Raw genomic sequence first — 14,485 nt, forward strand, 5'->3', positions numbered from 1 at the left:
AAAAAAAAAAAAAACGTGCATCTAGAAAGAAAATGAAGAAGTCACAACAGTGGTACGCAGGCCATAAGAGCGTATATTGGCTAAGAGTAAGGCATTACACAAATTACCTGTTGTGCCAACACGAGACAACCTTCACATTTACCAGAAGTTGCAGAAAATAATGGAAATGTGTAATCTCTCAGCCGAACTGCAAGAGAGCCTGCATTCAAAAGTATATTTCTCCCATAAAGCCGCGAGAATGGTATGTTTTTTTGCAGACAGACAGGATCAAGCCTCTTTAGGACGTCTATCATTCCACTATCTCCACCATCAATTTTTGTCAAGGTAACATCTAAATCAGTAGCAGAAATGGACATAAGAGAAGTTCTAGCAGTGCTAGGTTTAAAACCAGACTGGAACCCTCCACTACAGGCACCCGAACCTTCTGATGGTGATAAATTCTGACAGGCTCGATAATAAGATTGAAATGACTGTCTATATATTTCTTCTCGCATTCTGAGAACATCCGATGAATTTTGGGGATCAACTTCAATGCCATTATAGTATGCCTTCCTGTCTTGAGTAGATTCAACTGTTTCAACAGTTTTTGGACCATGGTTTGCTTTAGAAATTAAATCGTCAAGAAATTTTAGCCTAACAGCCAATTCAGCAGCTTCATTTTTCATTAGCTGATAGTGTTCATCAAGCCATCCCTGCAATGGCTCCTCCTCAATTTCAGCAGTTAACTTGCGTATGTAAAACTTCAAACTCCCAACTTTGGTTGAACTAGCTTTTTTAGCTTTTGCTCTTTCTTTCTTCATTGGAAAAAAAAGAGATGTTCTAGCAGCAGTAATAAGCTTCAAACCACGCAGCATATCCTCAACTGAATCATCAATGGCGCGTAACTGCAACCGGTATGGCATGCAAACATGTATGTCTAAACCTTGAATAACCCAGTCCCAAGTGGTAACGGGCACTTTCGTATCACATGTACTAGTAGACGCACGAGGAAAACGTGAAATCTGCATTCTGCTACTTTTGAATACTCTAGAACCATTGAAACTAAGTAAAAGTCCTTCTAGAAGTACTCCTATACATGCATTTTCAGAAAAAATCGATTGAACCTGAACAACTACATCAACTCCATCTCCAGCCTGAGCATAAATTCTCAACATTTCCACATCAACAGCAAAAATTGATTCCTTTTTCTTGTGTTTATCAAGCTGCCCTGAATCAGATATGGTTTCTCTCCTTTGTTCAGATTCTCTTTCATTTGAAGCATCTTCAGTATGTATGTAATTATCTCCCTGAACCTTTTTGTTATGCACAAGTAATTTCAGCTGTAGTCCAAGTTCAACAAGAGATAGATGAACATCAGGCTCCCACCTAACTGAAATATCGGTAGCACTAAAAAGGGAGCATACAGAAATCTCTTTGAGACCCCCAGAACGCCGTACAAACTTAGCATTTTGCATGTCAAAAAAGGTCAGTTTTGTATCTTTCCCATGTTCCTCCAAATGCTCCTGGTATATTGACCTAGCTCTCTCAACTTCAACCTGTGTGGACTGTTTCTCCTTGTTCAAACAAAAAATGAGATGAAAAATATCGAGAGCTATGGAATAATTCATCTTTTTGCATTCATCAGACACTGTAGACATCACATTTGCACAACGAGGTGTGCCATCGGCATTGACACTTACAACAACTTGACCACCTTGTGATCCATAGTAGACACGTTTAGGGTCTGCAACAATTGTGTTCTCTAAACCTATATCCCCACAAAAGGTTATGGAACATCTTTCAAGATTGAGTTTCAGAAGTTTGGTCCCTTTCCCTGACGATTTAGTTGAACGGTCCCCTCGGTTTTGTGCAGTTTTCTTTTGAGAACCAGAGAATTGTTTTAAAAGTGATTGCAAAATCATAGCAGTTGAAACAAGTGATTCAATACGCTGGAACGTAAAATAGACACCCATACCAGTCACATCAACAAACAAAACCAGTTTGCTTCTAAGACCCTCTTCTTCAGATGGTTCAATGTCCTTTTTTCCCCAGTCCAAGCTTATCTTAGCTATGTGTATCAAAGAACCTGAATTTGACTCCACAGAGAAAAGGCTTTCGTTCAAGCATTCTTGGTATTCATTGGCCAGGTGCAAATTTAGTTCACCAAGCTCCATGTGTACTGCAGTTCCCATATTTGATATATTATTTGCGAACACATGTGAAGATTGGGAACATCCCTGCGACAACATGAACAAATGAACATGGTACATGCTCTAAGTAATTAACTAATGATATATTAAATAATATAATATGAGCACGGCCACATTAACCAAGCTAGAATACTTGTACCATGTAGCATTGCATTGATCGTATTCATCTATTTAATGACCCTCAATGAAAGATGATATGGAAAGAGATGCGGTCTTGTTTGCATTATTTTTCATTTTCCAGTACCAGTGGGACAATTTGACTTTTGGGCGTATATCTGATTATTTTAATTTTTAAAAAAATAGAGATAGAAGATTGCAGACAACAATGAAACTGCAATTGCTTCCAAATATAAATGAACCTATAAAGAACGGTCATTCCTGCAGAATAATTACCTCAACCTTTCAACTATAAAAAACATATTTAAGAGCACACAATAGATTCTCTGGTAATTCCAAGATAAAAGGAAGAGAATAGATACAAGCACATTACTTACATGATACAACGGTGAACCATCTATACTATAGAGCACAATAATCATCTCAGGGGCTGAGACCGTACATGTCCACATTATGGCTTTGGACTCGGAGGATTGTGGCTTTTCAGAAGGCATTTCCTTCCTCAGAACCATCTTTTTATTTCTGGAGGAATAGAAGCGCAACCATGGCTTCAGTCTACTCATTATTATGTTGCACTGAGTACCTCCCAACTTTAAGTCCACTTCGGCTCTAATAGGTGATGCTGACTGAAAAATAAAAGAATCGTGGGAAAGAAGGATAAAGTTCAATCAAAATGACTCTTAATGATGGGTGTCACCAATTTAAAATTTAGCTGCTTAGCTACTATACATTATGAGCAGCATAACAGTGATGGTTATCATGGGCTGAATTTCTGTATCAAACAACTTATCATGTTTCAATCATGGCCATTATGGAAGTCAAAACTTTGATCAACCATTGACCGTCTTTTACAAGAAAGGAAGGCTATATTAGATGATCTTAAATTTCAACTGATGCAGTCACGACAGATAGGAAAATGTTGTATAATTTAACAGAAAATGGTTTAACTACGATTTGACAAGACAAAGACCAAACATTTGTTAAAGCTGAATGAGCATCAAGGAAGAAAAATGATTATGAACGAGGTGAAGAAAATAAACAAACTTAAAATTGTAATTGAGGATACTCACTTGTAATGGAACATAAATAAAGGTAACTAAATCGACTTTCAGTATCTCCAGAAATGAAGTGCCAGCCTCTCTGAGTAGCTGAGATCGTAAGAAAAATGGTCAAAAAGATTGAGCAAGCTACATGACAAATATTTAAAACGAAGAGCTGTAAGTTTCCGAAACAACAAAAGTTTAAACAATACATGAATCTCACTGAACTCCATTTGAAGATCAAGACGTGCAGTCTCTCCTAAATCCTCTAAGCAGCGTGATTTGATTATCTTAAATTGAATGCCCATGATGTTGTTTTCAACAACAAACTCATGCTCACGATGCACAAGCATAACATTCAATTTGGGAAGACTGAAGGAAACCTATCAAAGAAACACTCGTTTATTAGTTTCACATTATAATCACTACGCTGTGATAAATGCAACCAGAAAAATACTTACAGAAAGACAGTGAAACAGAGCTGACACAAGCTCACTAATTAAATGATGTGAGCTGTGGGCTAAATGTAAATAAAATTATAAAAAATTAAAAAAATTAAAAAAAAAAAAAAAACTCAAATTCTGAATTGGAACAAATAAATAAATAAGACCTTGTTTGATAACTATTTGGCTTTTGATTTTTTTTTTTTCAAAATGAAACTTATAAACACTACTTTTACCATGGATTTCTTTGTTTTGTTATCTACCTCTTAGGAGTGATTCATAATCCAAGCCAAGTTTTGGAAATTAAAAAAAAAATAGTAATTAAAAACTTATTTTTGCTTTTGAAATTTGGCTATGAATTCAAGTGTTTCTCTAAGATGAATGAAAACCATTGTCAAGAATTATGAGAAGAAAACAAGTACAATTTTAAATATCAAAATGACAGTAAAGAATCAAGCTTATTCATAAACACATGCAAATGTTAATCGACTGTTCGAATATTTACAGTTATCAATTAATTTTATTTTTATTAGAGAGAGAGAGAGAGAGAGAGAGAGAATATAAATATCTTGAAGTAGGAGCTAAAAGAAGGAAAAACAAGCATGCTATGGGTCTCCCTGTTGTGCTCCACCCATTCAGAATCAAATTATGATTGGCCAGGAGGAAAGGATGGCTGTAATCTGTTTCCAAATAAAGAAAACCAGGGCTGAAAACAAATGAAAAGATAAATTTTCTCATAAATCCAAACTCCTAATCACAACATGTAGCTTCCACATTAAAGTGGTCCGGGATTTTTTTCAATAGTTCTAGAGCACTATATCAAAGCCTTCTACCATTTTGCCCAACTAGCTTGTGGTTTTTCAAGAAGATGCCTAAACTCATTCGGAAAATCTGATCCAATTATCTTTTAGGAGATCTAAAGAGAGAGAAATAGGATCTTTCTTTGAATATTAAAGAGTGATGGCTCATTCATTTTCAATTTAGCGTTGGAGGGTACTTCTGTACTCTACTTAGCCTCTTGACTGGGTCAGGCTCCAAGTTATTCGTTTATTATGAATACAATTGTTTCTTACTAAAAGAACGTATATATCAAAAGATCCTATAAGGATTCGTCCCATACATCTACTTCACAAATTTATCAGAAGTTTCTTGTCGCCCTTTCTACCACATTCCTGCAGTTTTTTTAAATCAGAAACAAGAGAATTTGTATTGGTCAAAAGAGGAGCTCATACAGAACAACCAATGAGCTATTCCCGAACAGCTAAAGGATGGCAAAAAAGAAGTTCGAATTGACATTAATATGCACAAAGCTGTAATACAAAAACTATGGTCATAGAGCACCCATAAAAGGATGCTAGCATTTTATCAAATTTTAAATAAAGAAATAAATAATAAAAAGAAAACTCATGACCTACATTCCTCAACAGAATTTCCTACCATAAATAATCAAATCATAAGTTTGTTGTAATATATATAGACATAAGCGAGGTAAAATCTAGTGAACTGCTCTATGGCTCTACCGTTATATTCTAAAAAGAAGCAGAATAAATAGAAAAGTGCAGTCAGACTGAAAACCACTCAAGTACTAAAATGCTTACTGGTTTAAACAAGACAAGAATACATAAAAATGAATCAGAATACAACCTTTTCTGGGAAAACAGAGGTATACTTTGAGAGAGATGCAAGTGCTTGCTTCTTTTGTGACTTCGCTGGAGGGAGAGAATCAGCAGTTGACTCCACAGTTTTATCAGAGGGAAAAGAAGAGTCAGTCCCCTTCTTGCTTTTTGAAAATAGCTCCTCATTCAAGTTCAAATTGACCTCCCCGCAGGTGACATCAACGTTCTTAACAATTATACCAGCTTCCCTACGTCAAAAAATAAAACAAAATAAAAATGAGATCTTTCTACCAGATACACTGCTTTTGAAATCACGATAATGAGAACATTACTGGACAAAGAAAAAACTAAAAGATAGGAAAACGTCATAGAATTTAACAGGCACATGCTTATGAAATAATTAAATTTACAATTTGACAAGATAAAGGCCCATATTTTTAAAGTAGAATGAACAAGGAAAGAATCAAAAGAAAGTACCTGTCATGACCAAATTCACTATACAAAGAGAATTCTTCGCAACTAAAAGGAGCAGAAGATTTCTCCATAGTGGCAAAAGATGAATTGACAGCTGATATACATTCCCCACTGCTTAAGTTGGATGTCTGTTCACAACTAACTCGTGGTTCACCAATATGCACAAATATAGGCAAGATTTGTAACTTGACAAATAAATTCGGTCTCGTTCCACCATTTTTTGATATATCAATGCTCAAATCCTTAACTTCAACGGTAGCTTTGGGAGTCTGCAATGTCCCAAGATCCAATTGCACAAACAAAAAAGAAAAAAAAATATATATAAGAATAACAAATTAACCAAAAACTAATATAAATAGAAGACAAAATGGCACAATAATCAGTTCTACAACGTATCAATCCAAATATATAAGTACCTTTCAGAATCATGGGTTTCAACTGAAAAATCGTAAATAACATTGCAAACACCAGTCTCAGAACTTTGCATACCTTTAGAATCAAATCTGTTACTGAGACTGACAAATATCTAGCAATATTGGCTACAACCATCCACTTTCCTCTGCCTGAAGTGCGGGTTTTCCGAGGCTTAGACGACTTTGGTCTTCCTTTACTTGAAGGCCTCATAGTAACTTCTAAGTCACATATCAATATCTGTAGCTTCGGATCCCTGGAAATAAACCCCACGCCGAGTTTTACTAGGGACTGGCGCAAACTCAATTTAATTTCACCAACTGATATCGTTTCAATAGCACCCTGAAGATGGATAACAAAACAAATCTCACAATCCCATCTGAGTATTGGCCTCCTAATACAACAGAATAACATCCATTCTTCTAGCAAAAGCACAACGTACATAAAACAGCAAAGGAGAAAGCACGTCAACAACAGGTAGTAACTGATAAACTAGTCAACTTTGATTAGGAAAGCTATCAGTCTGTAAACAGAAATGTACCGAAATACTTGACCAAGAAGCTGGAGTCAAAGCATATCTATTGTAGTGAAATATCATATCCCAAAATAAAATCACCAGCAAAAAGATATATCCATCTGAATTTCAGAATTTCCAATTTAGCAAACATCCAATCCATTGATCTTCGGAACCTTATATAATGCAAGATTTCGATATTAGGATACCCCATTAAAGTTGACAGTCTAGATGAAGACTTTTGTGTGCTTGCTATGCACTGGGAGGTCGAAACAGCCAAGGAAGTCTACGCTACATTAACAAGGATAAAAACAAAAGGGGACATATGAGGCGAACAGCTGGTTTTCTTCTTTCCTTCTTTCCTTTTTTCCTTTTTTGGATTGGGTGGTCAACAGCTTCATCAAATTGATGATATCTCCCCTAAACTATAAAAACCGATAGCAAAACATCATTTGTAGACCATAAGGAAAAATTAGCTTCCCAAAATCCCACTTTTAAATTTAACATCTGCACTAAATAATTCAAATATATTAAGACCAAATTAACCATATTTTTTAAAAAACCAAAATGAAAATGAAGCTTTGACAATTAACCCTTCCCCAAATTTCCTAACCCATGCACACATCGCGAAGCTACACAAAAGAATTGAAGGCTAATGACTGTTACTAATACCAATCTATTCTCGAAAGGGCATGAGGCTTTTCAAGAGCATTTTGTTTTCATAGTAAGATCCCTAGACTTTACAATAACACATAATTAAATATTAAATGAAACTTAACAACTTTCCAAATATAAACGAAACCTTCCGAAACTTGATCACAACATCTCTTAAACATTTCCACCCTCCAACACGAAACGCCACTGAAGCTCCAACAACCCTGCTCAAAATCCAAGCCACCAATCTAGAAGCAAACCTGAAAAATATTAAAAGAATTTTTATACATATGATGAACCAGAATCCCTTATAATCCCAATTAAGATAATCAATATTGATACAGTCTAAAAGGAAGTTGATATGTCTATTGGAAATTGGAATGGAATTATAAGATCTTGGTGAGATAGCAACAATTAAATCTTAACCACAAATCAGTAACAGAATTTTCACTATAAATATAGATTTCAAAATAAGAATTCATTAGCACGACTATTCTGAATGCCGTACTTAATTACTTTTGTTATCTAATTGTGTTTCTGAATCTAGCTAGCTTCTACAGATTGCTCGATGTAGTGAAATGGTGTCAACTACTCACCCTTTGATATATGTTCAAACTGGAGTCTTTTGTAGGATGTTTTCTACTTTTTTCTCCCTTTTATTGTTGCTTTCTTTGTATACACTTCGTATACTTGACACTTCGTACTTCTTTTTAACTTTTTTGATCATGTTTTGTTTATTGTTCAAAAAGAAATAAGAGATCAGACCATTTCTTGAGGAGACCAAATGACTTCTCATATATGCTTTTATAAACGTCACATGTTGGAGGAACAAACTTTGATTGATTTTTTCATCCGAGCATTTTTGAGGATCAAGCTCTCTCAAGAGTTGGATTGGAACTGTTTTTAGTAGCATGGTTTAGACTAGAGCCTTCCTCATCGTGTAGTTTAGGTTGGACTGATGTAGTTTAGATTCTGATCTGGATGGTGTTATTTGATGACTTTGAAGTGGGCTTCCTTATTTTCAGTTTAGAAAGAATTTTTTAATCTTTAACAAATTCATCTTGTATTACAAAGTTCAGGAGTTCTAAGTTCACCATATGTCAAGCTAAAAACGACATATCTTCTCTCATATTTTATGGTCGATTAAATGATTCAACCATAAGTCAAAGCCTCAATGACATTCCCTACCCTTTCCAACCCAGGGGAAAAAGTCGTGAGAGTACAATAATCTACTTGAAATTTTAACGATCAGTTCTCTAACGTACTCCACAAATAAACAAATAACTGAAGCAACCATTACCCCACCAGTGCAGTGGCATTGAGCTTACGAAGATAACCAAATTGACTTACACAGTCAAATAGGTATAAATGAACCAGAAATGCAATTAATTCAGGGACTTACATGAAAAACAGCCATAGTGTAATCGAAACGAGCAAGAATCCAAAGAGGAACTTCACAGGTGAAGCTTCCATTGCTGATAGGTAGACTCGCAGTATCGGAAAATGCGTGGGAGAGTATCAGATAATCGAATTCCGAGGAATTAAGCAGAGAGCAATCAGTACACATAACTTCATATCAAAGTGTATGTATCAGCCACAATTAAACCCTAGAATTGAAGTCCAAATTCGTGGAACAGTCAATAGAGGACTGATCGAACAAGACTGTCTTCAAAGCGTAGAGATCGGAAGATTTGCATTCATTGGAGGCGTAGATCCGATCCGTAAAGTGCTCGGCGATCAGAGAAATGGCCGGCTGGCGTTTTTCTCTCTCCTCTTTTTTGTAATTTTCTTTTATGACGAAAAATACGTGGAGGGGGTGGGGGGTGGGATCAGATGTGAGTGAGAGTACGATATGTCCGTGTGCTCGGAGTTGTGTATGGAAAAGCGTGCAGGAGCTGTCGCTGTTAGAGAATTTAAAATGCCGAACGTGTCCTCGTTTATCCGACCCGGACGGTGCGAGATTGGATCAATTTTGTCAACGGCCGTGCTTGGAAGTTGAGGTTCCGCGGCGGGAACCTTCTTTACCCGCCCCCCATAAGTTATAAAAATATATACATATATATATATATTCTAATTTTGTAATTTATTTCTATAATTTTTAATTGTTTTAAATCTTCATAATCTCTAGCTAAAATAGTTTTGAGGGCTAGATTGCTAAACAGTCGGTTTTTAGAGGGGAGTGAACTAAAGTATTGACCGGAGGTTTGAATCCCTCTCTACCCACATTTCTATGTGCCCGCAGCACTTCAATATGGAGAAAGATAGACTTATCGCATTTCCACCAACCGACTCACTTGCCTCTCCTAACGATGGGAATCCATCAATTCATTCGTTTAGGGCGAGAGCATAAGCCCATGCAATCTTTCATCTATATCCGAAAGGGACAAAACTCAAGAATGGAACGACAATTAGAGTCGAGCATGCAGCTGATGCTAAGAGCTAAGCCGAGCCGAGCCGAAGTGCGAAGTAGGTAGCTTACTTTGAACGCAGTAAAAGACAAGACCCAACACAAGAGGGAGCTTCAGATAGATATGGAAAGAGAAGCAATGGGTGGGGAAGATTTCTTCTCTCAGCTGAGTAAAGTCAATGAGAAGACCCTTCACAACTTGCATATGCAACACATCACATGCCCATTAAGTCTGGGTTGGCATTGATCTTTTCTTTACTAAGAAACCACGTTTTCGTTGGGCATATTAAAAAAATGAAGTCCCAACAAAAGGGAGAGGAGTCCGACGTTAACGGCAAAATCAAACTTCGATCTAGAAGAACACTAGATCAAAACCAAGCTCGTGATTTCATTATAAAAAATCGATGGTAGCATATCGATTCATATTAACAGAAAGAAACAGCTAGGGCCACTCGAGCTAATAATCAAACAATTTCTTCAGCCTTCTTCGTTAAGTGAATATAGTTTAGAACATCAACAAATCAAAGTCATAAACTTCACGAAAAGAACAAAAAAAGTCATTTGGCTAATACAAACTCCAATTAATTTACTAATCTGGATTATAGTTGTTTTAACCGAGTAATCTGCAATATTCATCACGTAGATATTAAAAATCCAAAACAGCAGTTTTAATTTCACAAGAAAATACCCAAAGCTCAAAGCCAAACAATAGGGTCCAAACGATGAAGTGTTTTTTAAATCATTCTCCGCCCTTTATTACAGTTAAAGCAGTACTTGTAAAATGAAAACACTGTCAAAACGCATGATAATCTTGACACCGCTCACTGCGGTCAATCCGAGTGAGAATACATTATGACTGTTCTAAAAATCAATTGTTTTAAGCACCCAAAACAGAACCTGAGCTCTTGCGGCATTCCTGCAACATATCCAAGTAGAATTGGCACTTGCTAATGTCACTTCCATAGTGGTTCAGGCACTGCCAAGGAAGAAAACGTAGAAGAAAATATAAGTTGATCGAGTCTGAAGATAATATGAGAATATGGCTTACCATCTAAGCGTCAAGAAAAGGAAAACGTTGTAAATAACAATGTAGATGAACAAGGAACCTACATCTTGAAAGGACTTTGACTGAACATTACAAGCATCAGAACCTCCAGGATTGATCGCTACTGAAGGTGCTGACGAAGGAGTTGATGAATCAACAGTCTCGTGCTGGATGACACGAGGACCCATTACGGCATCAACAGCCCTGTGAGCCACCGCACTTCCAGTACCAAAGGCCATACCTGCACATCAGTACAAAAAGGAAGTTAAGACAAAGAGTTAAGATAATTTATCGTGGGAAGGACATGTTTAGGAATGATTCTAAAATGGTTAAAAACACTATTTGCTACATTCAAAATCACTTCTAGACACATTCTTAATCAATCAAAATTAATTCAATGTTTGATTCTCTACTTTTCAACGTTATTTTCAGAAGTCAGAATTTCTGTTGAATCATTAAAATCATGTTTTAGAGTGATTTTGTTATTACAAAATCACTCAGATACATGACCTAAAAGAAAGGGCAAGAGCTTCTAAACTCACCTTGAGCAATAGTGGCACCAAGTCCTCCCAGCATAGACCCACCTCCACCACCTTGAACAGGTGCAGGTGGAGGAGCAGAATTAGCTGCAGAAATCGAGTAATATTTAGTGACAAAAACAATATTTTTAGGAATAAATTGTCAAAAACATAGGGAAACATTCAGTTGAATATGGAAAAGAACACAACATTCATTCAAACACCCGTTGAGAATGATACATTCACAAGATTCCAGCTATAAAAAAGACATTAATCACAAATTTATATCGTCCATTATAAGCAATTTACAGATGAATAACTGTGGTAGAATAGTTCATATACATAAACGTCACAAAAAATGGCACTTTTGAATTATAATTAGCGTGGAAGATGGACCAAAAGTATAAAAGGTTCATCCCCATGGATTACCGACCCCACTACTCCATAGTTTTCACAATCTCTAAAGTTTCACTATTGTAGTTTTAGGTTATTAAAGGCTTGTTTAGCATGCAATTTAGACTATGTTCTAAGATTCACTGATATTGGCAGATTTGCATTGAATGTTTTAAATTTCACTAAACCAAATGGACTCGTTGGCCAATTTGATTTCTATAACGGTCATTAGTTTTTATAAATCCAAATTTGGAATTTGAAAGGTTAAAACTTTGATAAAGTATTTCAGATTATAAACATATATTTCATTCATGTTAAATTGAAACAACTTCATTTATAAACATATTTCAGTTATGTTAAATTAAAATATCAAATAGAATGATGACTTTCTTAGCTCTATCGTAGAGAAAGTGGAACGACTCTTTCTGTCATTACAACTGATCTAATCTCATAATTCTAAGGAAATGTCTCTTGTAATTCCTACAATAGAGGATTTCTTGGTTTCTTTCTCTTTAAAATAATAAAGTATATAATGTCATTAAACAATAATTTTTTATTTACAAAATTTAAAACATATACGTGTTCATAAATAGTTGAGATTGAACTTAATATAGATAGTAACTAAAACTGTTCTCATCGTTTGTAAATATATTATTAACATATTTTGAACAATAAATTGAATTCAATTCAACTTTTGGAACCTATGAAAATAAAGAAGTCAAAGAATATTCATGGAGAAGACAGACTTTTACAAAATTCTACAAAAATGTTGTTTACCACACTATTTCTTGGTGTAAATTGACTATAATTCTTCTGTTACCTTTAGTCACACCTCACTCATAGTAAATTGGAAAGATCTTATGTAAGCATCATGTATAATGCATTCCTTTTGTAGATTTCAAACATCAACCATATTGTTTCTTATAAAAAAAAAAGTTCAAAAACGTTCAAAAAATTTCAGTTCAACTTTTTATCATTGAACCCTTGTTTTCAAATTTTTGAGAAGCATCTAACTTTTCAAACCAAGACTATGATCTAAAACGTGAAGGTATTTCTATATATTGTTTACCACAAAAACATGTCTTGGGTAAAGGCAAGTCTCCAAGGAGCCCGGGCTAGAATCCAATCTACCACGGGCATGAGAAGGATAAATAGACAACTATTAAAACACAAGCCCTCACAGAGGAATTCAACATTTCTACCCCAAAAGAGATATTGAAACACATGATTAAACTAAACCAAAGAAATATCGTGATACTTTACCTGGCGCCGGAGTATTGCGAGGTGGAGCGCGAGGGGCGGGACGGGAAGCAGATCGTCCTGCAACAAAGATTAAAGATTAAAGATTAACCACTTGCCACAAGCATCAGATATATTTAATAAATAACAAAGCTCAAATATTCACCGCTAACACATGAGTTTCAAAAGCTTTAAGCATACAAAAGCTTCAAACCCTAGTTTTGACCCCAAAATAAAAATGGTTGAAAGTCTTGTCGTCAAAATAAATCAATAAAAACGGAAGTTTCCCAAAGCCAAAAATCCAATCCAACTGTTCATACAAGAGCCACCGCCAGCCATAACATGAGGTAAAGATACAAGGAAAAAAAGCACCGAAAACAAAATCTGGCCGGATAAATTCATACGGACATAGAAATAACGAGTGTCATAAGGAGATACGAAGGAAAAATGGACGAAACCCTCACCTCCAGAGCTCCGACGAGGCATGATTGCTGACGATGAGAAACGACGACTGCTTAGGAGAAAAGGTAAGGGAAATGGCGTCGTCTGTCTTCTTTAGGGTTTGTACCGGATTTATCAACCTTGCCTCATTATATACGAACCTACTTAACTGGGGTTTCGGATTAATTTTCTAAACACTCCACGTTGACAAATAATTTAAGGCTCTAAATCGCGTTTTTTTAAACCAATTAGAGATGGCCACGTGGTCCTATCTTCCCCTTGCACCACAAGCGAACTACCCAGAGCTGATGAGACCAACGGAACTAGACAATTCTCGAATCTTCTCTCGCGTAAATCCAAAATAATCATTCCCGACTCTTTGGACATAGATTTTGTTACTACAAAAAAATCCTTGATAAAAAAAAGAAGTGTAATAAAAATAAAAACAAAAAGTCAATCTTTTTTTATATCGAAATTCTCAGATAGAAGAATGAAGGAAGGAGTTCGCAAATTTTTTTCGTTAAATAAATAAGACCAGAAACATGATTATATTTTTCGGCCCCACTTAATTGTAGTATCTAAACTACAGATTATGTTGTAGTCATCAAAAACAAATGAAAAATTTAATGAGATTGAAAATGAAATATGAAGCGGGCATGAGATAGAGAAGCCTTCTCTATGAAATATGTAGAAGTCATCTCTATAAAATATGTAGAAGTCATCTCTATAAAATATGTAGCAGGCATGAGGTAGAGAAGGCTTCTCTATCCCTACCCTACCCGTGAGCATCTCTAAAAAGAGCTCCAAAGTTAGCCATCATGAAAAAAAAAAAAAAAAAATTGGATTATATGATTAATCAAATTGACAAGCTAAATGAATATGAATAACATCTCATTTACCTGTCAATAATTGGGAAAAAAATATTGAAATAAAATCAACTGAAACAAGTAAATCAAATCGTCCCATTACAAATACTCAATTCAA

General features: G+C 35.5%; 2 protein-coding genes across 3 annotated transcripts in view; both read right to left on the reverse strand.

The window, feature by feature from the left end:
• LOC111492088 (protein SABRE-like) overlaps nucleotides 1-9,239 on the reverse strand; it is a 22,834-nt gene extending 13,595 nt beyond the window's left edge. For both annotated transcript variants that reach the window (XR_002719816.1, XM_023141273.1), the window contains exons 1-9: nucleotides 8,861-9,239; nucleotides 7,607-7,718; nucleotides 6,369-6,632; nucleotides 5,883-6,148; nucleotides 5,434-5,653; nucleotides 3,559-3,729; nucleotides 3,377-3,454; nucleotides 2,684-2,932; nucleotides 108-2,216 (exon numbers count right to left, since the gene is read on the reverse strand). Coding sequence is in view for 1 of the 2 variants with exons in the window: in XM_023141273.1 (XP_022997041.1) it covers nucleotides 108-2,216; nucleotides 2,684-2,932; nucleotides 3,377-3,454; nucleotides 3,559-3,729; nucleotides 5,434-5,653; nucleotides 5,883-6,148; nucleotides 6,369-6,632; nucleotides 7,607-7,718; nucleotides 8,861-8,931 (3,540 nt within the window). In the remaining variant the exon portion in view is untranslated. The remainder of the gene's footprint in view (nucleotides 1-107; nucleotides 2,217-2,683; nucleotides 2,933-3,376; nucleotides 3,455-3,558; nucleotides 3,730-5,433; nucleotides 5,654-5,882; nucleotides 6,149-6,368; nucleotides 6,633-7,606; nucleotides 7,719-8,860) is intronic.
• A 1,270-nt stretch (nucleotides 9,240-10,509) lies between these two features.
• On the reverse strand, nucleotides 10,510-13,685 carry LOC111492237 (coiled-coil-helix-coiled-coil-helix domain-containing protein 10, mitochondrial-like). Its single transcript, XM_023141522.1, has 5 exons — nucleotides 13,525-13,685; nucleotides 13,085-13,141; nucleotides 11,453-11,536; nucleotides 10,976-11,151; nucleotides 10,510-10,841 (listed from the first exon to the last, which is right to left on the reverse strand). Exons 1-5 carry the CDS (start codon nucleotides 13,544-13,546, stop codon nucleotides 10,743-10,745), a joined length of 438 nt encoding a protein of 145 aa, XP_022997290.1. The 5' UTR covers nucleotides 13,547-13,685; the 3' UTR covers nucleotides 10,510-10,742.
• Between the last annotated feature and the right edge of the window lie 800 nt (nucleotides 13,686-14,485).

The sequence above is a fragment of the Cucurbita maxima genome, unplaced genomic scaffold, assembly GCF_002738345.1.
Source record: "Cucurbita maxima cultivar Rimu unplaced genomic scaffold, Cmax_1.0 Cma_Scf00017, whole genome shotgun sequence".
Classification (NCBI taxonomy): domain Eukaryota; kingdom Viridiplantae; phylum Streptophyta; class Magnoliopsida; order Cucurbitales; family Cucurbitaceae; genus Cucurbita; species Cucurbita maxima.

Bases quoted from the DNA above. Each gene is read 5' to 3' on its own strand.
- LOC111492237 (XM_023141522.1), bottom strand. From the start codon at position 13,546: ATGCCTCGTCGGAGCTCTGGAG. The intron at 11,152-11,452 runs GTGAGTTTAGAA...ACTGATGTGCAG, and splicing joins TGGTGCCACTATTGCTCAAG to GTATGGCCTTTGGTACTGGA. The intron at 10,842-10,975 runs GTAGGTTCCTTG...CTTCCTTGGCAG, and splicing joins AGTCAAAGTCCTTTCAAGAT to TGCCTGAACCACTATGGAAG.